This window comes from Coregonus lavaretus, assembly GCF_964263955.1.
Source record: "Coregonus lavaretus genome assembly, chromosome: 19".
Lineage (NCBI taxonomy): Eukaryota > Metazoa > Chordata > Actinopteri > Salmoniformes > Salmonidae > Coregonus > Coregonus lavaretus.
The window spans coordinates 14,899,638-14,926,294 of NC_140006.1; the positions used below are offsets into that span (position 1 = coordinate 14,899,638).

At 42.1% G+C, this 26,657-nt stretch overlaps 1 protein-coding gene across 3 annotated transcripts; it reads left to right on the forward strand.

Annotated features, from left to right (window-relative positions):
• Positions 1-5,451: 5,451 nt before the first annotated feature.
• On the forward strand, positions 5,452-25,063 carry LOC311146549 (uncharacterized protein). 3 transcript variants are annotated; one of them, XM_084183067.1, is made up of 5 exons: positions 5,452-6,194; positions 14,304-14,399; positions 14,882-14,987; positions 22,641-22,740; positions 22,924-25,063. In XM_084183067.1, exons 1-4 carry the CDS (start codon positions 5,678-5,680, stop codon positions 22,696-22,698), a joined length of 777 nt encoding a protein of 258 aa, XP_084039193.1. In that variant the 5' UTR covers positions 5,452-5,677; the 3' UTR covers positions 22,699-22,740; positions 22,924-25,063. The 3 variants fall into 3 exon arrangements, with proteins under 3 accessions (XP_084039193.1, XP_084039192.1, XP_084039191.1); XM_084183066.1 differs by having other exon boundaries at positions 5,473-6,194; positions 22,900-25,063; XM_084183065.1 differs by lacking the exons at positions 22,641-22,740; positions 22,924-25,063 and adding an exon at positions 17,241-19,067 and having other exon boundaries at positions 5,473-6,194.
• Positions 25,064-26,657: the final 1,594 nt, after the last annotated feature.

Sequence of the window (26,657 nt, forward strand, 5' to 3'; positions counted from 1 at the left end):
TTCATGGTTCGGGCTAGGCCCCTTAGTTCCAGTGAAGGGAAATCTTAATGCTACAGCATACAATGACATTCTAGACTTTTGGTCATATAGTGTAAGTCATATTATGGTCAGTATTTTTTTTTTTTTTATGTCCAAGATGATATGTCATAATTCAAATCAGGTTTTGCCCACTGGGAAGGGTAGGCTACACTTCTTAACAGTACATTCTTGGGCTAGGTAGCCTATGTGCATTCATTCACAGAGGATTTATAAAATTACACAGAAGGATTGGTCCTGGCTCTTGGATTCAAGAAAACATATGAAGTCTACTCAGATTAGAATATAATGATGCTATTCAACAGCACAAGTGTCACCATAACTTCTCTCTCACACTCCAAATCCACCATGGCATCATATTGCCCTTTCTGATCCTGTCAAGACAAATGTTAACCAATGTTATTAATCTCCCATAATAACGCAAGAGCAATTTACCATCAGTTTACAATTTACAGCATTGTATTTCCCCCAATCAATAATCCATCTCGGCTGACACCACAGATCAAAACATCACTTAAACTTATAACCAAAATAGTTCCAATATTCACAACAACATCCCTTCGAGCCATAGCCGCGGGAAGTAGGGGTGCTGAGGGTGCTTATAAAAAAAATATATATATATATATATATATTAAAAACATTCCAATAGTAGTGCACTTTGCCTTTACTAGTATTAGCGGACGATATATACATCTGTAGCGCTGTCATCTTTCCGCATCTCAGCTTTGGCAGAAAAGGTAGTTGCATAATTAAGAACAGTATCTTGCACGATTCAATAGTTGGAATTGTAAGAGTTGTTGCCTTGTCCCCTTCTCTGCGATTGTCATTATAATGGAATCCAGAAAGAACAAAACCCTGTCCTCAAACATTTAGGCTACATCAAACGGTGCAAAGTTAGTTTGTGATGATGTGATGTGATGTGATGTGATGATGTGATGTGATGTGATGTGATGATGTGATGATGTGATGTGATGATGTGATGTGATGTGATGATGTGATGTGATGATGTGATGTGATGTGATGATGTGATGTGATGATGTGATGTGATGATGTGATGATGTGATGTGATGATGTGATGTGATGTGATGATGTGATGTGATGTGATGTGATGATGTGATGTGATGTGATGATGTGATGTGATGTGATGATGTGATGTGATGTGATGATGTGGCTCAGTTGGTAGAGCATGGTGCTTGCAATGCTAGGGTTGTGGGTTGAAGTCACATGGGGGACCAGTTCGAAAAAATATGATAATGTATGCACTCACTACTGTAAGTTGTTCTGGATAAAAGTGTCTACTAAAATGGAAAAGGATTGAATAGACCATTTCAGTTTTCACAGAGAAATAAGCTGCATTTGCAAAGTATTTAAAGAAACTGGAAACCATATATCAAGCAAGTATTTTTATATTCCACAACTATTATCATATTCACTTTTTTGTACAGATAATGATCAGACTCAAGTTCCAAATGCTGGTAAACATTTAAATACATTTAGTTTAAATTTGTTCACAAAAGTAGTGCACTGGGCCTTTACTAGTCCTGTATTAGAGACCAAAATAGATATCTTCAGCATGGGCTTTTTTTTTTCTTCATTCCCCCTCAAAAAATCGCAGCACCCCCACTCCCAAACTACTTCCCGCGGCTATGCATCGAGCGAGAGCAGCGCTCCACCTCTTACCATTAGGACTGCCTGCGGTGGTTGTTTGTCTTTGAACTTTTTTGTAAAAGCGTCTTTGAACCGATTGTAAAAGCAGTTGCTGTTGTTGCTGAAAGGGAGGGTGTGCCGAATAGTTGTTTTTTTGTCTGGACTTGATTCTTTGAAAAGTCTAAACGGGATCCTTGGGACGTCCAAACTCAATTGAAGCTGACATTTAGAACGGTTAAGGTTAGGTTTAGGTAAGGGTTATGGTTAAGGTTAAGGTTAGGGTTAGGGTTAGGGTAGGGGTTAGGGTTTAAGGTAGGGATGTCCCAGATAGCACTAACCATTGATTATTTGAGCTAGGCTGTAAAACGTAATCTACTTCCCTCACCTCCCTTTATTGACTATTTCTCTTGAAGAACATAAGCAAGCGATCAAACCAGTAAGGTGGGTTCCTCTTACCTCACCAAGAAAGGTTGGCTGAAATAGGGCGCGTTCGTCACCTGCAAACTGAAGTTGGTATTTATCTATGAACTGCTGATAAGAATAATTGGCAGGCAGCATACTAAGCCTACTTCATTTGAGTCCTTTTCATACACTTACACTGGGAAGAGCATATTTTTCAGAAACATTGTATTAAAACTGGGTGCATCTCAATACTCTTGGATTCATCTCCTTGGCTCCTTCCCTTCAGCTGCGCAGACCTGAAAACACTGGACAGGTGAAAGCAATATGGTGGATACTGGGATTTTGGTTTCACCTGTTCAGTTATTTCAATCAGTGTACATTATTAAAGCGGAAGTGGAGAGGAAGCTATATTGAGATTCAACCCTGGAGACATAAAGATCTGTATCTTGTCAATAGAGGACATCAAAGTTTTAACATATAATAAATAGGTCACAATAAGAGAGTTGAGTCTCCCAACTCTCCTAATAACGGTAAGAAAATGACAAAATAATGTGATAGAACTAGGCCTGCCCTATATTTCCATGGGCTGGCTTTGATATGTTTCAGGGATTTCAATTGAAACGGGCCCCAGCTGCCCAGGGGACCCACACTGACAGATTTTTAACGCACGTGTTAAATCTAGATTCCTTAATTGCTACATCAATCTTAATGATATATACCTATTGATTCTTAAAGAATATAACTTATAAATGCCTCATGAGCTTAATTAGTTCAACTGTCGTACCCCATCAGAACCCAAAATATACGCTTGTTTTTCTCCAATGTAAACAATGTAAATGTAAACAAACACTGTATAGCCTCAAAACATGGTTAAAACTATAATTTTTATATCATGGATGGTCAGTCCTTGCATCCATAGCTCTGTCAATGAATTTGAGAGTGGTTACATTTCTCCAGGCACATCCCTCAGCTTTTTACCAAAACAGGGGCTGACAGGGCCCGCTTCGTTATTGTTTGAACTAAGGATTATAGCTTTAAAACCAACTTTATATGGCCTATATATTTCATAATTTCCTGAAATGAAAACGTACATGAAATAAATATTTTCAATAATGGGATAATAATAATCAATCAGCATGTAATGTCCATGGGAAAATGTCCCCTTTTGTGGGGTGGAGGGGCTCCTCAACAGTATATTGAAATGGACCCCCCTCGCTGTCATGTTCCAGGTGATGTTTTTCCACTTCTTAATTGTCCAGTGTTGGTGATCGCGTGCCCACTGAAGCCGCTTCTTCTTATTTTTAGCTGATAGGAGTGGAACCTGGTGTGGTCGTCTGCTGCAATAGCCCATCCGTGACAAGGATCAACGAGTTGTGCGTTCCGAGATGCCGTTCTGCACACCACTGTTGTACTGCACCGTTATTTGTCTGTTTGTGGCCCGCCTGTTAGCTTGCACGATTCTTGCCATTCTCCTTCGACCTCTCTCATCAACTAGCAGAGATGAGAGGGATATGGAGAGGGTATACAATTTAAATCAAATTTACTGTCCAGTCATCAGACCAGTGATATTTCAAGGTAGGGGAGAAGGAAGGGTGTGCTTAAAAGTATTCAAACGGGGCCTGCCCTACAGTAAATGTAATTCTAAAAGCGCAAATGGAAACTGAACTCTGGGCGGCAGAGCATTAGCATTTGACATTCAGCGGGCGATGAGTCAATGGCAGAAGTGGATATGGAGTTTGAATCTGATGGCGGTGGAAATAAGGATGAATAGACTTTTGTCCAAAATAATGGAAAAATAAACAAAATTGTTGTGGGAGAGAAAACGTCCAGTGTTGATAATACCCCATTGTACAGTATCTAGTAGCCTATGTTTTCTGGGAGTATTGGTCCCCAACTTGATGAATACGTTGAAAATATAAAAAATGGTGATGAAAGCTTTGGGTAAAGTACCATCAGTGAAGATTACGAGGAGCACGCATGTTTTGATTTCTTGTGTTTCTGCTGATCAGAAGGAACATGTGTTGGGCCTCACTCGAGTTGATGACATTCTACAATGTAATAAATAGTAAAAATAAAGAAAAAACCTTGACTGAGTAGGTGTGTCCAAACTTGTGACTGGTAGTGTATATTATTATTATTTTTCAAATTATTTTGTAGTTTGTGTGGATGAATTAACATTTTCTCTTCCCCATAATGGAATTTACTTTTCTTTTGTGAATTTCTTCACCCCCGTCCAGTTTGAAGCGACGATACACCTTTTTGCGCGTAGTTCGCAATAAAACCGAAAGAAGACAAAGAAGAAGATGAATCTCCAGTCCTTTAGCTCACGTAGTAGACAAGACCTGCTTTATGAGTGGCGCAGTGGTCTAAGGCACTGCATCGCAGTGCTAGCTGTGCCACTAGAAATCCTGGTTTGAATCCAGGCTCTGTCGTAGCCAGCCGCGACCGGGAGACCCATGGGGCGGCGCACAATTGGCCCAGCGTCGTCCAGGGTAGGGTAGGGAATGGCCGGCAGGGATGTAGCTCAGTTGGTAGAGCATGGCATTTGCAACGGCAGGGTTGTGGGTTCGATTCCCACGGGGGGCCAGTATGATTTTTTTTTTAAATGATGTATGCACTAACTGTAAGTCGCTCTGGATAAGAGCGTCTGCTAAATAACTAAAATGTAAATGTAATGAGGTGCTACAAACCCATGGCAGGATTAAACAGATGGGTATACAGATAAGATTTACGAGGGGAACGAGGCGGTAGATGAATTGGCTAAACAAGCACTTAGTAGTGGGGATGTTGATGTTGAAGTTTCAATGAGCAAGGCAGAGGCAAAAAGACTGATATATACAGTGATGGTGCAGAGATGGCAGGAGCAGTGGAATAGAGATAATAAGGGAAGGCATTTATTTCAAGTACAGAAGAAAGTCGGGGAGGGGAGGATGGCAGGAAGGGACAGAAGAGAGGAGGCTATTTTTACTAGATTAAGGGTGGGACACAGCCAGTTGAATAAGACATTAAATGTGATAGGAAAGCATCCAACAGGAAAGTATGATTATTGTTAGGAAACAGAGACCGTGGAGCATGTTTTGCTACAGTGTGGGCAGTATCAGCGGGAAAGAGAGAGGATGATGTCTAGTATGAGGGAGAAGGGGATACAGGAAATTAGTTTAAAGAGTATATTGAGTAGAACGTCGTTAGATATAGTCTAAAATATTTTGTTATCTTTTTTAAGAGCAACGGGGCTGGCAGGTAGGATTTAGTTTATCCGTCTCTGGCCCACACTCCAGTACAGTAGGTGGCGGTAATGCACCACAACGTTGGGTGCCAATCGCTGATAAACCCCATTGACGAAGAAGAAGAAACTGAATTAACTTCAGCTGGCAGCTGCTGCAAAGAGCAGTCAGACGTCCTGGACGTCAAGAAAGGAGAATGTGGAGATTAGAGCCGATTCAGAAACAGGAAAGGAACCGTTTGACAATACTCTATTTATAGAACAAAGATAATTTAAGAGATCGTGGAAAGAATTTAAATACACGTTTCGAAAATAACACATTTTTAGCGAAATCTCCTGTTTTGTGGGTAATTGCTTTCAACGAATGAGATGGGGACAAGAGCTAGTCGTTTACAAGAGGACCCAGTGTCTTCGGCTTTCGTCAAAGATGGCATAAAGCGGGATTCCTATCAACGACCCCGCTGCAGTAGGCCCACCAGTCTTATGATAGACTTTTTGGGGAGTTTTGACGATTCGGAGACCAACCGTAGCCGATCGGAAGAGGGCAGCGATTCGGACATAGGGCAACAGGCGAGCGCCGATGGAAGCCCCGCCGACCACAACAGCCACCCATCCATCAGCCAGGCATCACCAGCGGAAGACAACAGCGAATGCAAGCGCGAGGAAGACAGTAATAGCAGTCCCGAGGGTGCTGTCAACGGGGAACATCTGCCTGGAGAGGAGACAGGCCGCGTGCCTCACCGCACTTTCTCTGAACGTTTACCCGGTAATCGACACTCTTCCGGGCGCAACGTCAGCGCAAGAGTTGCACGGATGAGAGGCATCAATCAGCGCCCGGTATCGGAGGCTTGGATTGGCCTCTACCGTGTCAACAACCGACATGGCAGTAAGTTTATGAGTGACCACCCTTTTTGTGTTTTTTTTATGTATTGTTTTATTAAGTTGCAGTTCCTATTCACTTTTGGCAGATTTGACTCCCATACACTGCATCACAGAGACAGACAGTCAGGTCGAACAAAAACACTAAAATGTCCCCTAGGTAGTAACGTTATTTGACTGGGGCGCAAAAATAATTAGTACGCTAATATGTGAGACGTGACACAAATTGGCCAGGCTTACTACTGAACCGGAATTCTTGGAGGGATGATCTTCTCGTGCATACAAGCTACTTGACTTGCAGCTGAACCCATTGTATTAAGTTGTGACAATCAGGCTGCTGCGTCGTTCCACCTCAAAAAGCACAAGAGGATTTCGGCACCCACCATCTCAGATTGTGCTGAAATGTTTTCTGTAGTTAGAAAGAGACAGAGGATGGGATGCTTGGGATGTCCCTACCCCATTGAAGTTGACATTTTAAATGGTTACGTTAAGGGTTATGGTTAAGGTTTGGTTAGGGTTTATGGTCGGGACATACCAAGGATTCGGGATAGCACGGGCCCAATTTAATCTCAGTTTACATAGTACAAGGAAAAAGTCGGTAAATGTTCGCTAAAAGTTTTTATTAGAAGTATGAATTTCAGCACCCTGCAGAAGGACCGCAGTTGTACAGAACAAACAGGTACAGTGAAGCATTTTCAGAATAGCCAATTTTACAAAAATCGACTGATGGTGACTCAATGTTTGACAAGGCAAAAACAGGTTTAGACATTTTTGAAAATCTATAAAATAATATCACATTTACATAAGTATTCAAACCCTTTACTCAGTACTTTGTTGAAGCACCTTTGGCAGTGATTACAGCCTCGAGTCTTCTTGGGTATGACGCTACAAGCTTGGCACACCTGTATTTGGGGAGTTTATCCTATTCTTCTCTGCAGATCCTCTCAAGCTCTGTCAGGTTGGATGGGGAGCGTCGCTGCACAGCTATTTCCAGGTCTCTCGAGAGATGTTCGATCGGGTTCAAGTCCGGGCTCTGGCTGGGCCACTCAAGGACATTCAGAGACTTGTCCCGAAGCCACTCCTGCGTTGTCTTGGCTGTGTGCTAAGGGTCGTTGTCCTGCTGGAAGGTGAACCTTCGCCCCAGTCTGAGATCCTGAGCGCTCTGGAGCAGGTTTTCATCAAGGATCTCTCTGTACTTTGCTCTGTTCATCTTTCCCTCGATCCTGACTTGTCTCCCAGTCCCTGAAAAACATCCCCACAGTATGATGCTGCCACCACCATGCTTCACCGTAGGGATGGCGCCAGGTTTCCTCCAGATGTGACGCTTGGCATTCAGGCCAAAGAGTTCACTCTTGTTTCATCAGACCAGAGAATCTTGTTTCTCATGGTCTGAGAGTCCTTTAGGTGCCTTTTGGCAAACTCCAAGCGGGCTGTCATGTGCCTTTTACTGAGGAGTGGCTTCCATCTGGCCACTCTACCATAAAATGGTGGAGTGCTGCAGAGATGGTTGTCCTTCTGGAAGATGGAAGATTATCCCATCTCCACAGATGAACTCTGGAGCTCTGTCAGAGTGACCATCAGGTTCATGGTCACCTCCCTGACCAAGGCCCTTCTCCCCCGATTGCTCAGTTTGGCCGGGCGACAAGCTCTAGAAATAGTCTTGGTGATTCCAAACTTCTTCCATTTAAGAATGATTGAGGCCATTGTGTTCTTGTGGACCTTCAATGCTGCAGACATTTTTTGGTGCCCATCCTTACATCTGTGCCTCGACACAATCCTGTCTCGGAGCTCTACAGACAATTCCTTCGACCTCATGGCTTGGTTTTTGCTCTGACATACACTGTCAACTGTGGGACCTTATATAGACAGGTGTGTGCCTTTCCAAATCATGTCCAATCAATTGAATTTACCACAGGTGAACTCCAATCAAGTTGTAGAAACATCTCAAGGATGATCAATGGAAACAGGATGCACCTGAGCTCAATTTCGAGTCTCATTTCAAAGGGGCTGAATACTTATGTAAATAAGGTATATAGATATATATATGTTTATTTTTTATTTGCAAAAATCTCAAATCTGTTTTCACTTTGTCATTATGGGGTATTGTGTGTAGATTGATTAAGGAAAAAATGTATTCAATCCATTTTAGAATAAGGCAGTAATGTCACAAAATGTGGAAAAAGGGAAGGGGTCTGAATACTTTCCGAATACACTATATTATGTGGAGGTTGCAGGATACGGTGGAAAGCATGGTCTGTCTGCACCGTACGCTATCACTTTGGAGGGCCGCCTGCCTGCAGAATACTTGTTGCCATCTGGGTAGCCCTTTTCTTCCTCACAAATACTGTGATTAATTTGCCAGAATATGTTACATCTTCATCCCGTAATATTGAAGGCAGTGCAATGTTACAGCTATCTTTAGAAATATAGAAAATGATAAATGAAATCGCCAGGCAGCCTATTATTGTTTTGGAAAAGATGCCTTTGTAGTAGATTTCTAAACTGTATTTTATATGGATAATGTAAACGTAGGCCAGCTCTGTTTTGTCAGGCAAATCTGGAGAAAATGAAGCAAGTGCTTTCTGGTCACTAATCTTTGGATATAAGCGCCCGCCTTTGCGTGCAAATCTTGATGACTGGTCATTGGTCAACAATCAAGACGTGCATTTTTTTTGTTCTGAAGCAAAGATGAGATTTTTTTTACAATAACAGTATTGTAAGCCTATATTAGAACCAGATAAAATAGGCAAAGCAGGGTTTCTTGCCGGTTTTTGTCCCCCCCCCAAAAAAATAATAATATGAAAAGACGATAAATAAAACCGTTGCCGGCCAAAATGAACGGAAGGGGAAAAAAATCCCATTGCAAAATAATTCATGGAAATACCAGTTGATGGAAATACATTTGACCGTCATGCTTATCCATCTATAGGTTAATTTGCATAATTTAGTGTAATTAAATTGCCGTGTGTATTTTTTCATGTATTTTTTCATGTATTCAACACCGTTATCACACGCGCAGAGCATACATAGCCTGTTTTATCAGGATTTCTCCTGCAGCTCCTCAGCTGGTTGATTCTGGAGTAAAACTTGCTTTTATAAGAATTGCGCAACAATTCTAAATGTAATCGTGTTAAAAACAGTTTTGGTGCACAATTTAAAAATGGCTACTATATTTTTATTTCTCAACTGGTAATTAAAGCGAGCCTCCCATTCACCATTTTAAGTGCAGGCAACAGGATATCATGTGAGCTGGAGGCAGTATGCATTTTGAAAATGCACTTAATTGTTTGAAACCTGCGTGTTTTACTTCATATTATGAGGCATGTCTTACCTTGCTTCAAAGTAGCCTATAGGCAAAATCCGACCATGCAAACATGGAGACAATTATTTTATAAATAGTTAATAGGCAGCGCGTGAGTTTCAAGTTTGGGAAAGCACACAATTTATCCTACCATTTCTACCGATCTGGGTGCCAGTTATGATTTTCGTATGCACATTTACGTGGAACATTTCAATAATAACCTTTTCCTTTCTTAAAATCAGTGTCACATGGTTAATCATACAAATCTGAATTAAAATGATAATCTAAAAGTTTAAATGAAACTAATGCAAGAGCACTAACCTCTGCCATATGGACACATTGATACACCGTGATCAATTGGCTAGAAATGAGCGCAGGGAACTCATAGCCTATAGGCCAATGCAGCAGTAGGCCTATAACTTCAATTGTCAACTAAGTCAAAATACATAAAGCAGACAAATAAAAACAGTAGAAAATATAATAATTTCAGTTTCTTTCAATCGCATTCATCTCTCTATTCAGCCTGTCTGCCTCCCTTGCGATCTGTCTTGACTTGAACTATCGCTATAGTGAAATGCAACATTTGTATCAAATCAATCAACTGTGTCCGGCCCGAAGCTTTCGCTAGCGAACTTGCAACATCTTATCAACTAGCCTATTCCTTAGAGTTTCCTGCGCCAGTGAGCTCGGGACAGACAGCTGTTTTGCCCAAGGGAAAAGTGTTTCCACTGAATATACAGTGCATTCGGAAAGTATTCAGACCCATTCCCTTTTTCCACATTTTGTTACATTACAGCCTTATTCTAAAATAGATAAAATACATTCCTCATCAATCTACACACAATACCCCATAATAACAAAGCAAAAACAGGTTTTTAGAAATTCTTGCAAATTCATAAAAAACCAAATACCTTATTTAGATAAGTATTCAGACCCTTTGCTATGAGACTCGAAATTGAGCTCAGGTGCATCCTGTTTCCATTGATCATCCTTGAGATGTATCTACAACTTGATTGGAGTCCACCTGTGGTAAATTCAATTGATTGGACATGATTTGGAAAGGCACATACCTGTCTATAGAAGGTCCCACAGTTGACAGTGCATGTCAGAGCAAAAACCAAGCCATGAGGTCGAAGGAACTGTCCGTAGAGCTCCGAGACAGGATTGTGTCGAGGCACAGATCTGGAGAAGGGTACCAAAACATTTATGCAGCGTTTAAGGTCCCCAAAAACACAGTGGCATCCATCATTCTTAAAGGGAAGACGTTTGGAACCATCAAGACTCTTCCTAGAGCTGGCCGCCCGGCCAAACTGAGCAATAGGGGAGAAGGGCCTTGGTCAGGGAGGTGATCAAGAAGCCGATGGTCACTCTGACAAAGCTCCAGAATTCCTCCAGAGTTCCTCTGTGGAGATGGGAGAACCTTCCAGAAGGACAACCATCTCTGCAGCACTCCACCAATCAGGCCTTTATGGTAGAGTGGCCAGACGGAAGCCACTCCTCAGTGGCCAGACGGAAGCCACTCCAAGCCCGCTTGGAGTTTGCCAAAAGGCACTAAAGGACTCTCAGACCATGATAAACAAGATTATCTGATCTGATGAAACCAAGATTGAACTCTTTGGCCTGAATGTTAAGCGTCACGGCTGGAGGAAACCTGGCACCACCCCTACGGTGAAGCATGGTGGTGGCAGCATCATGCTGTGGGAATGTTTTTCAGCGGCAGGGACTGGTAGACTAGTCAGGATCGAGGGAAAGATGAACGGAGCAAAGTACAGAGAGATCCTTGATGAAAACCTTCTCCAGAGCGCTCAGGACCTCAGACTGGGGCGATGGTTCACCTTCCAACAGGAAAACGACCCTAAGCACACAGCCAAGACAACGCAGGAGGGGCTTTGGGACAAGTCTCTGAATGTCCTTGAGTAACCCGGCCAGAACTGCAGACTTGAACTTATCGAACATCTCTGGAGAGACCTGAAAATAGCTGTGCAGCGACGCTCCCCATCCAACCTGACAGCTTGAGAGGATCTGCAGAGAAGAATGAGAGAAACTCCCCAAATACAGGTTTGCCAAGCTTGTAGCGTCCTACCCAAGAAAACTCAAGGCTCTAATTACACTTAAGCAAATGTGATATTTCAGTTTTAAATTTCATACATTTGCAAAAATGTCTAAAAACCTATTTTTGCTTTGGCGTTATGGGGTATTGTGTGTAGATTGATGAGGGGGAAAAAAACAATTTAATCAATTTTAGAATAAGGCTGTAACGTAAGGCTCCCTCAACATTAACAGGACACTCCAAACAAAAGACAATGAAAATTGGCAACTTCTCGATTATGAAATAAACCAAAACGTGTTTCAGGTTGTGTAGCAGGTTGTGAACTCTGCAAAAACGTTTCCACTCCGAGAATGAGATCGGTAAATGACTGTAACAGAAATTAGTGTAACTAAATTATGGGGATTAACTGTACATTTACTACTGGTGACATGTAATGGGGAATTGATCAAAATAAACAATCAAAGGGCAAACAGTTCACACAATAAAACAATGAATGCTCAAGAATTGACGGGAGACAGCTGAGCCATTCTGGAAAGAGTCTCGCCTTTTTCTTCGAAACACCCCTCCGTTCTTCTTGTGTCTTGAGTCAACATTTTAAAATTATACATCTTCACACATATTTTAGATGCTTTTCACTGACAGCCGAAACGCAATAATCATCTAGGCCTATTGCCATGCGCGCTGCCCAAATTGCGAGCTTCCCAAATAGGCATACAGTGAGGGGAAAAAAGTATTTGATCCCCTGCTGATTTTATATGTTTGCCCACTGTCAAAGAAATGATCAGTCTATAATTTTAATGGTAGGTTTATTTGAACAGTGAGAGACAGAATAACAACAACAAAAATCCAGAAAAATTTTATAAATTGATTAGCATTTTAATGAGGGAAATAAGTATTTGACCCCCTCTCAATCAGAAAGATTTCTGGCTCCCAGGTGTCTTTTATACAGGTAACGAGCTGAGATTAGGAGCACACTCTTAAAGGCAGTTTGTTACCTGTATAAAAGACACCTGTCCACAGAAGCAATCAATCAATCAGATTCCAAACTCTCCACCATGGCCAAGACCAAAGAGCTCTCCAAGGTTGTCAGGGACAAGATTGTAGACCTACACAAGGCTGGAATGGGCTACAAGACCATCGCCAAGCAGCTTGGTGAGAAGGTGACAACAGTCAATCTCCCTCGGCCTCGTGGAGTTGCAATGATCATGAGAACGGTGAGGAATCAGCCCAGAACTACACGGGAGGATCTTGTCAATGATCTCAAGGCAGCTGGGACCATAGTCACCAAGAAAACAATTGGTAATGCACTACGCCGTGAAGGACTGAAATCCTGCAGCGCCCGCAAGGTCCCCCTGCTCAAGAAAGCACATATACAGGGCCGTCTGAAGTTGGCCAATGAACATCTGAATGATTCAGAGGAGAATTGGGTGAAAGTGTTGTGGTCAGATGAGACCAAAATGGAGCTCTTTGGCATCAACTCAATTCACTGTGTTTGGAGGAGGAGGAATGCTGCCTATGACCCCAAGAACACCATCCCCACTGTCAAACATGGAGGTGGAAACATTATGCTTTGGGGGTGTTTTTCTGCTAAGGGGACAGGACAACTTCACCGCATCAAGGGGACGATGGACGGGGCCATGTACCGTCAAATCTTGGGTGAGAACCTCCTTCCCTCAGCCAGGGCATTGAAAATGGGTCGTGGATGGGTATTCCAGCATGACAATGACCCAAAACACACGGCCAAGGCAACAAAGGAGTGGTTCACGAAGACGGACATTAAGGTCCTGGAGTGGCCTAGCCAGACTCCAGACCTTAATCCAATAGAAAATCTGTGGAGGGACCTGAAGGTTTGAGTTGACAAACATCAGCCTCGAAACCTTGATGACTTGGAGAAGATCTGCAAAGAGGAGTGGGACAAAATCCCTCCTGAGATGTGTGCAAACCTGGTGGCCAACTACAAGAAACAGCTGACCTCTGTGATTGCCAACAAGGGTTTTGCCACCAAGTACGAAGTCATGTTTTGCAGAGGGGTCAAATACTTATTTCCCTCATTAAAATGCAAATCAATTTATAACGTTTTTGACATGCGTTTTTCTGGATTTTCTTGTTGTTATTCTGTCTCTCACTGTTCAAATAAACCTACCATTAAAATTATAGACTGATCATTTCTTTGTCAGTGGGCAAACTTACAAAATCAGCACGGGATCAAATACTTTTTTCCCTCACTGTAGGCCTACGAGCTTGTGATCTGAAACAATCCACAGCTATTTTTTAAAAGAAGCTTTCTTTGAATGGCCAGGTCCTGACTGACAAGGAAGAATCTCTGTGTAGGCCTCCATTATTTATCAGACAGATGGACAGAAGTGGTTGTATGTCAGTGAGACCCCTACCCAAACCAAGCCCCCAAGCAAGTCTAGGAAATGGGTCAAAGTCCTCACGCTGGCACAGCTGACAGCAGGGCCAGAGAGGGAGGGGAAATGTAGGCCAACTGGGCACGCTCTCCCCCATGTCGTCCCATCCCTGAGGCTGGACTCCTCTTGTTATGCGTGTTGGCTTGTCTGGTCTGGTGGAATGATGATGACTGGAAAACTAAGCACGAGTTAGTTGACCTGACTTCATCATTGTCAGGATGATACTCAGATCACACAAATGCAAATGTCAACATCTACTAAAGACCCATGGCATGCATGATGGACAAGTTGATTAGATCTTCTCCCCGCTTTTGTTTTTCTTATGTTTCGTTGTTTTTGTCATGTCATCCCCAGATATCCGCTGTCCGTTCTGCTCCAAGCCTTTCCCAGGGGGCAAGATTGAGGATCACCTGTTGAGCTGCCTCACATCTCCACCTCTCCCTTACAACAGTGAGTATGAGTGCAACAAAAACTCAGAGCAGAGAGAGGGTTGACATTGTATGGTAAACAGTGGTGTTATAATGGTGGCAGGTAGCCTAGCGGTTAGAGCGTTGCTAGTTCAAATCCCCAAGCCGACAAGGTGAAAAATATGTCTGTGCCCTTGCACAAGGCACTTAATCCTAATTGCTCCAGGGTTGCCTTTGAATGGCAGACCCTGGCTGTGACCCCACTCTCCGAGGGATATGCAAGAAAACGCATTTCCAATTCGCACATATTAATACACACTTGTACATGTTTGAAATAGGACAAATATAAGCACCCACCACATTATTATTATTATTATTATTACAGTGTTTTACACAAACAGTAGCCTATATGAAAGTTCAGGCATAATGTGTGTTGAAAGTATGTATGTTAAAAGTCCCTTCCCTTGGTTTGTGACGACACTTTAACGTCTAACTGTCATGCTGTGGTGTGTGTGGTGTTCTCAGCGGATGTGCTCAGTAAGGACAGCGGTGAGTGTTCCATCTGTCTGGAGGAGCTGCAGCAGGGAGAGACCATTGCCCGGCTGGCCTGCCTATGTGTCTACCACAAGAGGTAATAGCACTAGGCCTTTTCACACGCATTGTTCTTAGCCTCAGGCTATGACTGGCCCTGGGATAGCTTATCCTGTGTTCACCAAGCATTTGTTAACATGGGCTAATCTTTAGCTCAGGGCTAAGGATTCACACTTCTCAAAGCCCTGGGCCAGTGGTTCCCAAACTGGGCGTGAGGAGTAAACATTTTTTTTCATCAATTTTTTTGTAAGGAACTCAGTCAGGCTTTCAACTTACTCCTGAAAGTTGTAATATTACAATGCACAAGGTGCAATTTCAAATCAGCAGTTTTCCTCTTGTCATTACAGACCTTAGAGAGCTATTTATAACTTGTCAGAAATGTCCAGATCAACTAGCCCATGTCAGCTAACGTTTTTTAGCCCATTGATTTTGTTGTAATTTTTTAGTCACTCAGATATCACATGAACACACATAAGACATGGCAAAGTTTGTAGAATTGCAGGAAATTAGCTTTAAAAGTGCAAAATTGTATCTCCACCCCATGGGGAAATGTATAGAATAGCAGGAAACAAGTGTTAAACCTGAAATGTTCTCTCCGCCAATAAGAGGGATGTGAACAGTTTGTGTCAATCGACAGTGCCGTTAAACCTGCAAAATGTTCTCTCCGCAAACGAGGGGTGTGAACAGTTTGTGTCATGGACAGTGCCGTTAAACCTGCAAAATATTCTCTCCGCCAACCAGGGGTGTGAACCGTTTGTGTCATGGACAGTGCTTGTACCCATCTCAGCCACGCGACCAATGTTATAAGCAATAAGGCATGCATTAACTATAATTGTATTTCCAACAGTGATGGTTTGAATTGTAACATTTACCTGGAGCTAACACTGCCACTAGCACTGCTGGGTGACTTAAAAAGTCATAGTCAATCGATTCATAATACTCTTCGCAAAAATGTTTATCTTTAATTTACAATATATAGAATCTATGAGAATAGAAAGGTTCAGAACTTTTTTTAAACATCACAGCACAGTTGAAAAATATATGGCAAATAGAAATCAAAACTGGATGGTGTTCAGAGATAGATGGGACAGGTTGAATGGAGCTGAAGGATGGGACTAAAAACAAACAAAAGATAACTATTGTAAACTATACTGTGTCCGTAAAATGTAAATAGTATGTATAAGCTGGAAGTAGAAGCCTAAGAGTTGTTGCCCATTTAGTTTACTCCAATTAGGGGAGGGATGGTAGGGTTAGGGGAAAATAATGAAGGAAAATATATTTAAAAGAATATATACAGTACCAGTCAAAAGTTTGGACACACCTACTCATTAAAGGGTTTTTCTATTTGTACAATTTTCTACATTGTAGAATAATAGTGAAGACATCAAAACGATGAAATAACACATGGAATCATGTAGTAACCAAAAACAAAGTGTTTATTTTAGATTCTTCAAAGTAGCCACCCTTTGCCTTGATGACAGCTTTGAACACTCTTGGCATTCTCTCTACCAACTTCATGAGGTAGTCACCTGGAATGCATTTCAATTAACAGGTGTGCCTTGTTAAAAGTACATTTGTGGAATTTATTTTCTTCTTAATGCGTTTGAGACAATGAGTTGTGTTGTGACAAGGTAGGGGGGTATACAGACGATAGCCCTAATTGGTAAAAGACCAAGTCCATATTATGGCAAGAACAGCTCAAATAAGCAAAGAGAAACGACAGTCCATAATTACTTTAAGACATGAAGGTCAATCCAGAACTTTAAAAGTTTCTTCAAGTGCAGTCGCAAAAACCACCAAGCGCTATGATGAAACTGGCTCTCATGAGGACCGCCACAGGAAAGGAAGACCCAGAGTTACCTCTGCTGCAGAGGATAAGTTCATTAGAGTTACCAGCCTCAGAAATTGCAGCCCAAATAAATGCTTCACAGAGTTCAAGTAATAGACATCTCAACATCAACTGTTCAGAGGAGACTGCGTGAATCAGGCCTTCATGGTCCAATTGCTGCAAAGAAACCACTACTAAAGGACACCAATAAGAAATTTGCGATTTTTGGTTCCAACAGCCGTGTCTTTGTGAGACGCAGAGTAGGTGAACGGATGATCTCTGCATGTGTGGTTCCCACCGTGAAGCATGGAGGAGCAGGTGTGAGGGTGCTTTGCTGGTGACACTGTTTGTGATTTATTTAGAATTCAAGGCACACTTAACCAGCATGGCTACCACAGCATTCTGCAGCGATACGCCATCCCATCTGGTTTGCGCTTAGTGGGACTATCATTTGTTTTTCAACAGGACAATGACCCAACACACCTCCAGGCTGTGTAAGAGCTATTTGACCAAGAAGGAGAGTGATGGAGTGCTGCATCAGATGACCTGGCCTCCACAATCACCCGACCTCAACCCAATTGAGATGGTTTGGGATGAGTATGACTGCAGAGTGAAGGAAAAGCAGCCAACAAGTGCTCAGCTTATGTGGGAACTCCTTCAAGACTGTTGGAAAAGCATTCCAGGTGAAGCTGGTTGAGAGAATGCCAAGACTGTGCAAAGCTGTCATCAAGGCAAAATATATTTTGACTTGTTTAACACTTTTTGGGTTACTACATGATTCCATATCTGTTATTTCATAGTTTTGATGTCTTCACTATTATTCTACAATGTAGAAAATAGTAAAAATAAAGAAAAACCCCTTGAATGAGTAGGTGTTGTAAAACCTTTGACCGGTAGTGTATTTTCTTTCTCTTGGACGCAGAATTTGCAGCATAATGCAGTTGTATACTGCAGTTATACTGCACTCTGACTGCAATCTTTTTTCATAAGGGCAGGGCTAAGGAGGCTCTTAAGTGTAAATCATAGTCCTGAGACGCGATAGTCGTCTCCGGTACGCATCCTCTATTCATTTGAATGTGTTGACAGAAATTTGAGAAATTGCTTGAGCTGCACTGACAATTCGAATAGTATGAAAGCCAATGGTACAATATTCCAGGCTCTGTCGTAGCCGGCCGCGACCGGGAGACCCATGGGGCGGCGCACAATTGGCCCAGTGTCGTCCAGGGTAGGGGAGGGAATGGCCAGCAGGGATGTAGCTCAGTTGGTAGAGCATGGTGTTTGCAACACCAGGGTTTTGGGTTCAATTCCCACGGGGGGCCAGTATGAAAAAATAAATAAAAATGAAAAGTATGCACTCACTAACTGTAAGTCGCTCTGGATAAGAGCGTCTGCTAAATGACTAAAATGTAAATGTAAAATGATATTCCAGAATGCTGCTGTGTGTACGAGTACATGTTTTTTGGACTATGATAAACCCTTTAGCCCTGGGCTAATGTGCAGTGTGAACGGGCCTACTGAGATTTTAATACACGCCTACTGAGGATTTTGTGCCTTCAGAAAATATTCATACCCTTTGACTTACTTCACATTTTGTTTTGTTAGTGTGAATTCAAAATGGATTACATATTGTATTTTTTTATCAATCGACCACAATACCCCATAATGACAAAGTCATTTCTGCAAATGTATTTTTAAAAAAGAAATACAGAAATATCTCAGTTACATAGGTATTCACACCCCTGAGTCAATACATGTTAGAATCACGTTTGGCAGCGATTACAGCTGTGAGTCTTTCTGGGTAAATCTCTAAGAGCTTTGCACACCTGGATTGTGCAACATTTGCACATTTATTATTTAAATTATTCAAGCACTGTTAAGTTGGTGGTTGATCATTGCTAGACATGTCTTGCCATAGATTTAAGCCGATTTAAGTCAAAACTGTAACTAGGCCACTCAGGAACATTCAGTATCATCTTGGTAAGCAACTCCAGTGTATATTTGGCCTTGTGTTTTAGTTTTGTCCTGCTGAAAGGTGAATTTGTCTCCCAGTGTCTGTTGGAAAGCAGACTAAACCAGGTTTTCCTCAAGGATTTTGCCTTTGCTTAGCTCTATTCCGTTTCTTTTTATCCTAAAAAAAACTCCCTAGTCCTTGCCGATGACAAGCATACTCATAACATGATGCAGCCACCACCATGCTTGAAAATATGAAGTGGTACTCAGTGATGTGTTGTGTTGGATTTGCCCCAAACATAATGCTTTGTATTGAGGACATAAAGTTCATTTCTTACCCACATTTTTTGCAGTTTTACTTTAGTGCCTAATTGCAAACAGGATGCATGTTTTGGATTGTTTTAATCTGTACAGGCTTCCTTCTTTTCACTCTGTCATTTAGGTTAGTATTATGGAGTAACTACAATGTTGTTGATCCATCCTCAGTTTTCTCTTATCACAGCCATTAAACTCTGTAACTGTTTTTATAGTCACCATTGGCCTCATGGTGAAATCCCTGAGCGGTTTCCTTCCTCTCCGGCAACTGAGTTAGGAAGGACACCTGTATCTTTGTAGTGACTGTGTGTATTGATACACAATCCAAAGTGTAATTAATAACTTCACCATGCTCAAAGGGATATTTAACATCTGCTTTAGGTGTCCTTCTTTGCGAGGCATTGGAAAGCCTCCCTGGTCTTTGTGGTTGAATATGTGTTTGAAATTCACTGCTTGACTGAGGGACCTTACAGATAATTGTATGTATGGAGTACAGAGATGAGGTATTCAAAAATCATGTTAAACACTATTATTGCACAGAGTGAGTCCATGCAACTTATTATGTGACTTGTTAAGCAAATATTTACTCCTGAACTTATTTAGGCTTGCCATAACAAAGGGTTGAATACTTATTGACTGAAGACATTTCAGCTTTTCATTTTTAAATAATTTGTAAAAATGTAGAAAAACATAATTCCACTTTGACATGATGGGTTATTGTGTATAGGCTAGTGACACAATCTCAATTTAATCCATTTTAAAATGAGGCTGTAACACAACAAAATGTGGAAAAAGTAAAGGGTTGTGAATACTTTCTGAAAGCACTGTACATGTGGCGCAGGAGACAAAGGGTGAACAAAGCACAGATCTGTGCAAAAAAGTTGTGATGCAATCATGAGTTGCATTCTTTGGAACTCTCATTTAGTAATATGCCTTCCGGTCTATGTGAAATGTTATGGTTATTTTGTCACTGCTTACTGCCAAAAAAAAACAGTAATGTTTTTCTCCTCCCGCAAGTCATCTTTGATATCACTAAAAGCTCAATTTAATCATTTAGAATGTTGTTCATTGACTACAGCTCAGCGTTCAACACCATAGTGCCCTCCAAGCTCATCACTAAGCTCAGGACCCTGGGACTGAACACTTCCCTCTGCAACTGGATCCTGGACTTCCTGACGCGCTGCCCCCAGGTGATGAGGTTAGGCAACACATCCGCCACGCTGACCCTCAACACGGGGGCCTCTCAGGGGTGCATGCTTAGTCCCCTCCTGTACTCCCTGTTTACCCATGACTGCGTGGCCGAGCACGACTCCAACACCCTCATTAGGTTTCCTGACGACAAGATTGTGGTAGGCCTGATCAACAACGATGATGAGACAGCCTACAGGGAGGAGGTCAGAGACCTGGCAGTGTGGTGCCAGCACAACAACCTTTTCCTCAACGTCAGCAAGACAAAGAAGCTGATGGTGGACAACAGGAAACGGAGGGCCGAGGACACCCCATCCACATCGACGGGGCTGTAGTGGAGCGGGTCGAGAGCTTCAAGTTCCTCAGTGTCCACATCTCTAATGCCGTGCATACACTACACGATTTTGCTACGTTTTTGCCGTCCCAGACAAATTTTCATGATCAGGGTGAAATCTTATGATCTTGGCTAGGATCAGTACGTCTGGACTAGCATAGTTTGAGCGGGTCAAGGCCGCACCGATGATGACTGTTCAGTTCTCCAGATTAAATCTCCCTATTGGATGTCCCGAAAATGTGTTGGTTGTCCATCTTGTAGTCTGAGCGGTGCTACAATGCGATTGGACAAGGACCACTGCTAATAGCCAATGAGCACTCAGCATGTGAGACCAAAACAATGATAGCGAAAGGAAAGCAACAACAACACGCAGGTTGCCACAGTCAGAATTGGCTATATTGTAAAAATTCATAAACCTTTTGGCTAAGGTTAGGTTTAAAATCAGATTTTAAAAAGAGAAATTGTAGAAATAGGTGGGGTTTAGCCTTAAAATTAAAATGATCAAAGACTCCAGCCAACCAAGTCATAGACTCTTTTCTCTGCCACGGCACGGAAAGTGGTACCGATGAACCAATTCTGGAACCAACAGGACTCTGAACAGCTTCTACCCCCAAGCCATAAGTCTGCTAAATAGTTAGTCTGGGTAGCTATTTGGTTATTTGCATTGAACCCCTTTGCACTAACTATTTTAAATAATCACATGCGCTGCTGGTACTGCTTATTATCTATCCTGTTTCCTGTCACTTTACCCCTTCCCATATGTATACTGAACAAAAATATAAACACAACAACATGCAACAATTTCAATGATTTTACTGAGTTACAATTCATAAGGAAATCAGTCAATTGAAATTAATTCATTAGGACCTAATCTATGGGTTTCACATGGCTGGACATGGGCGCAGCCATGGATGGGCCAGGGAGGGCATAGGCCCACCCACTTGGGAGCCAGGCCAACCCACTGGGGAGCCAGGACTTGTCAATCAGAATGAGTTTTTCCCCTACAAAAGGGCTTTATTACAGACAGAAATTATTCTCAGTTTCATCAGCTGTCCTGGTGGCTGGTCTCAGACGATCCCGCAGGTGAAGAAGCAGGATGTGGAGGTCCTGGGCTGGGGTGGTTACACGTGGTCTGCGGTTGTGAGGCCGGTTGGACGTACTGCCAAATTCTCTAAAATGACGTTGGAGGCGGCTTATGGTAGAGAAAGGAACATTCAATTTTCTGGCAACAGCTGTGGTGGACATTCCTGCAGTCAGCATGCCAATTGCACACTCCCTCAACTTGAGACATCTGTGGCATTGTGTTGTGTGACAAATCTGCACATTTTAGTGGCCTTTTATTGTCTCCAGCACAAGGTGCACCTGTGTAATGATCATGCTGTTTAATGATCATGCTGTTCTTGATATGCCACATCTGTCAGGTGGATGGATTATATTGGCAAAGGAGAAATGCTCACTAACAGGGATATAAACAAATTAATGCACAAAATTTGAGACCATAAGCTTTTTGTGCGTATGGAACATTTCTGGGGGGTGCGTGCAACTAAATATTAGGAAGGAGTTCCTAATGTTTGGTATACTCTGTGTATAGCCAAGTTATTGTTATTTATTCCTCGTGTTATTATATTTCTTATTTTTCTATTTCTCTCTGCATTATTGGAAAGGGCCCATTTCACAGTTTATTTGATTTTTGATTTTGAAGAACACTTGTGGGAGCATCAAACAGCCAGCGGCTATAACCTCAATTTCTTTACCAGAATGACCTAACCTTATCGCAAGTCATTCACCTCTGTTTGACTAAGAAGTATTTTAAGGTGTGAACATATTTTGCAAGAAATACAGTAACCACAACAAGTGTTTCTAATCTGGGTGTCTCACAGTGAGTCAGTCAGCTGCCTGCACCATGGTCGTAGTTAAATCCCACCCTGGGACCACAGATGGGATTGAGTTATGTAACTAAAACTGCTGTAATACATGGTCCAAAATAAGTGAATAAGTGATAATCAAAAGGGAAAATAGCCATTACATTTCTGTATGTGTCATTACATGTCTTTGTGTCTCTCTATTTCTCTGTCCAGCTGTATTGACTCCTGGTCCAAGGTGAAGCCCTGCTGTCCCGAACACCCTTTTGATTGACTCATGGGTCACATGTCCTGCTCAGTGATACACCTGACTTGGGTACGTATGTGTTCATGACCCCATTTATTCCAACCCCATGATGTCACACTAGCCAACTGGGTAGAAGTTAGTGTGGACAAAATATTATGTAAAATATGAAGGATTACATTCCACATGTGAGGAAAGTATAAATATTTTATGTACTTTTTTCCCCCTCAGACTGCATTGTTTCTATAATTGCAGCAAATATATTACGGCAATGAAAAATACCAGAGGCAAGCCTCCTAATTTTACTGAACCAGACACAGCCCCAAAAGGATGGGACCGCAGGCCACTTTTCCCTCTTCGACCTGGTTGTCCATTTGAGCTCAACTCAGACCACTATAACTACTGCTGGAATAGACGGCCACCTCTCCTCTGTGAACATAGCCCAAACTATAAACTGCTGCACTCAGAAAAACATCAAAGGTAAATCAATATATTATCATACCAGGTTGACAGTCCCCTGAAAGACCTTTAACTTGAGGAGGAGAGGAAAAATGTGTATTTCTGTTGCCCATGCATTCCTCCACCTCTAATGTGGACCTTCCATATGGGATAGCTCATTTTATCTTTCATGATGCAGCACAACAATATTGTGCAGAGATTCACGTTCCAGTGAATAAATGTTTCTGTCCATAAAAAACAACCCAGCTCTGAAAATGTTAACTGTTCATGCGTAAATATTGCAGTGCATTGTTTTTAATAGCCTGATGTTGGAAAGCAGGGCTGTATTTTGTGAATGGGGTTGCTGTAGTAGTGATTGTAGGTGTTTTTTCTATTGTCACCATGATACATTTCAGGAGAGGGATGGTGGGTGTGAGTTGATTGTTGAGTTAAAAACTGATTATGTCAGTTTGTGTGGTTGGATGGTGCTGAACCCGCTGTGTTAACGCCTTTACCGCAGCTTAAGCAGGTTGTTGGTATTTACCAGGCCATAGTACTGGTGTCATGCCCATACTGAGCACTTTTAACCTCAAGGCTGAACCTTCTCAGATAAGGTCTGCTTGATTGAACCACAGTTGCTAATTTAGTAACAACAGTTGTGTGTGTGTGTGTGTGTGATAGCGGTGCGGATTAATGTCCTGATGACAGCGCCCGTCTCTGGACAGCAGAGGCGAACTGCAGACTTCTCACTGGCTGTGTAAATGAGAGGTGTGTGTGTGTTCTTAGTGCCCTGATACCGTCTGGGTGAGAGAGTTTTAATTATAGGGTCATTACATGTCATTTCAGCAAGCCATGACACCCACCATCTCAGATTGTTCTGAAATTGTTTCTGTAGTTAGAAACAGATAAGAAGCATTCCTGACACATTTTGTTGAAATATAATTTGATCTCTGAGAAATTAAGCGAATTGATTGCACGCAAATTGGCCATTTAAATGTATAGGATTCATATATTCAATAAATATAGTACCAAGCCTTTTTCTAACAATGAGTAGGACATTGTCAAAAGCCACCCACGGATCCCCCAAACCAATCCCAACCCAGCAACAACGGTTTCCTTACCCTGCAGGCAGGTTATTGACAAGGTATGACAGCAACCCATGCTTTGGTTTTGTTTACCTGGCCACTGTTTCAAACACTAACCTTTTAGCATTTGTGGCACAAATCCAATGCAATCCAATCCAATGGTGCCTATATTAGCATTTTTGCGCTTCATATCCAAATCATCTGTAAGTAACATCATTGAGTTACACAATCCATTTTTTTATACTTTAGGATCATTTGAACATGAAGCGTGAAAGTGCTAATATTTGTACCATTTGACTTTCATTGGATTTGTCCCACAAATGCAAAAAAGTTAGCATTTGAAACAGTGGCCAGGTAAACAAAAACAAAGCATGGATTGCAGTCATACCTTGTCAATAGACTGCTTACAGGGTAAGGAAGCCAATGTCATTTTGTAATTTGGGTGAACTATCCCGCTAACATTGAGGGGATAAACTTCAAACTTTTTTCACCTAATAGCAGTAACAGCACCATCTAGGGGTCAGAACCTTGTAATATCAGAATGTAGGATGGGACATAATCCTAACAACTTCAATGACTATTTTCTCTGAACAGGGGGAAAAAACCCATTTACCAAATTCACTGGGAACACATTACATAGGATGAATAAACAATACTCCGAGCCACAGCTCCATACTCTACTTGTCAGACAAAGAGAACTGATACTACAGTGCATTCGGAAAGTATTCAGACCCCTTCACTTTTTCCACATTTTGTTACGTTACAGCCTTGTTCTAAAATGGATTTTTAAAAAACAAATCCTTAGCAATCTACACACAATACCCCATAATGACAAAGCAAAAACAGGTTTAGAAATGTTTGCGAATTTATTCAAAAAAAAAAAAACATACGTAAATAAGGTAAGTGTTCAGACCCTTTGCTATGAGACTCGAAATTGAGCTCAGGTGCATCCTGTTTCCATTGATCATCCTTGATGTTTCTACAACTTGATTGGAGTCCACCTGTGGTAAAAATCAATTGATTGGACATGATTTGGAAAGGCACACACCTGTCTATATAAGGTCCCACAGTTGCATGTCAGAGCAAAAACAAAGGCATGAGGTCGAAGGAATTGTCTGAAGAGCTCCAAGACAGGATTGTGTCGAGGCACAGATCTGGGGAAGGGTACCAAAAAATGTCTGCAGCATTGAAGGTCCCTAAGAACACAGTGGCCGCCATCATTCTTAAATGGAAGAAGTTTGGAACCACCAAGACTCTTCCTAGAGCTGGCAGCCTGGCCAAACTGAGCAATCGGGGGAGAAGGGCCTTGGTCAGGGAGGTGACCAAGAACCCGATGGTCACTCTGACAGAGCTCTAGAGTTCCTCTGTGGAGATGGGAGAACCTTCCAGAAGGACAACCATCTCTGCAGCACTCCACCAATCAGGCCTTTATGGTAGAGTGGCCAGACAGAAGCCACTCCTCAGTAAAAGGCAAATGACAGCCTGCTTGGAGTTTGCCAAAAGGCACCTAAAGACTCTCAGACCATGAGAAACAAGATTCTCTGGTCTGATGAAATCAAGATTCAGCTCGTTGGCCTGAATGCCAAGCATCACGTCTGGAGGAAACCTGGCACCATAACTACGGTGAAGCATGGTGGTAGCAGCATCATGCTGTGGGGATGTTTTTCAGGGACTGGGAGACTAGTCAGGATTGAGGCAAAGATGAACGGAGCAAAGTACAGAGATCTTTGATGAAAACCTGCTCCAGAGCACTCAGGACTTCAGACTGGGGAGAAGGTGCACCTTCCAACAGGACAACAACCCTAAGCACACAGCCAAGACAATGCAGGAGTGGCTTCGGGACAAGTGTCTGAATGTCCTTGAGTGGCCCAGCCAGAGCCCGGACTTGAACCCGATCGAACATCTCTGGAGAGATCTGAAAATAACTGTGCAGCAACGCTCCCCATCCAAACTGACAGAGCTTGAGAAGATCTGCAGAGAAGAATGGGAGCAACTCTCCAAATACCGGTGTGCCAAGCTTGTAGTGTCATACCCAAGAAGACTCGAGGCTGTAATTGCTGCCAAAGGTGCTTCAACAAAGTAGTGAGTAAAAGGTCTGAATACTTATGTAAATTATATATTTCCGTTTTTTTTTTTTTTTATAAATTATCAAAAATTTCTACAACCCTATTTTTGCTTTGTCATTATGGAGTATTGTGTGTAGATTGAGGATTCTTTAAAAAAAAATCAATTTTAGAATAAGGCTGTAACCTAACAATGTGGAAAATGTCTGCTAAATGGCATATTATATTATTATAAAATGTCAAGGGGTCTGAATACTTTCCGAAGGCACTGTATATACTCGTTGTTGGGGTGGGACTGGCGTGGGGTGTGTGGGGTCAGTGGGTGGCTTTTGACCATTCCTTTGGATTCCTCATGTGTAACACATTGTTAGAAAAAATGTTGGCCCAATTCGGATGTTAGGTA

Bases quoted from the DNA above. Each gene is read 5' to 3' on its own strand.
- LOC311146549 (XM_084183065.1), top strand. From the start codon at position 5,678: ATGGGGACAAGAGCTAGTCGTTTACAAGAGGACCCAGTGTCTTCGGCT. The intron at 6,195-14,303 runs GTAAGTTTATGA...TGTCATCCCCAG, and splicing joins TGTCAACAACCGACATGGCA to ATATCCGCTGTCCGTTCTGC. The intron at 14,400-14,881 runs GTGAGTATGAGT...TGGTGTTCTCAG, and splicing joins TCCACCTCTCCCTTACAACA to CGGATGTGCTCAGTAAGGAC.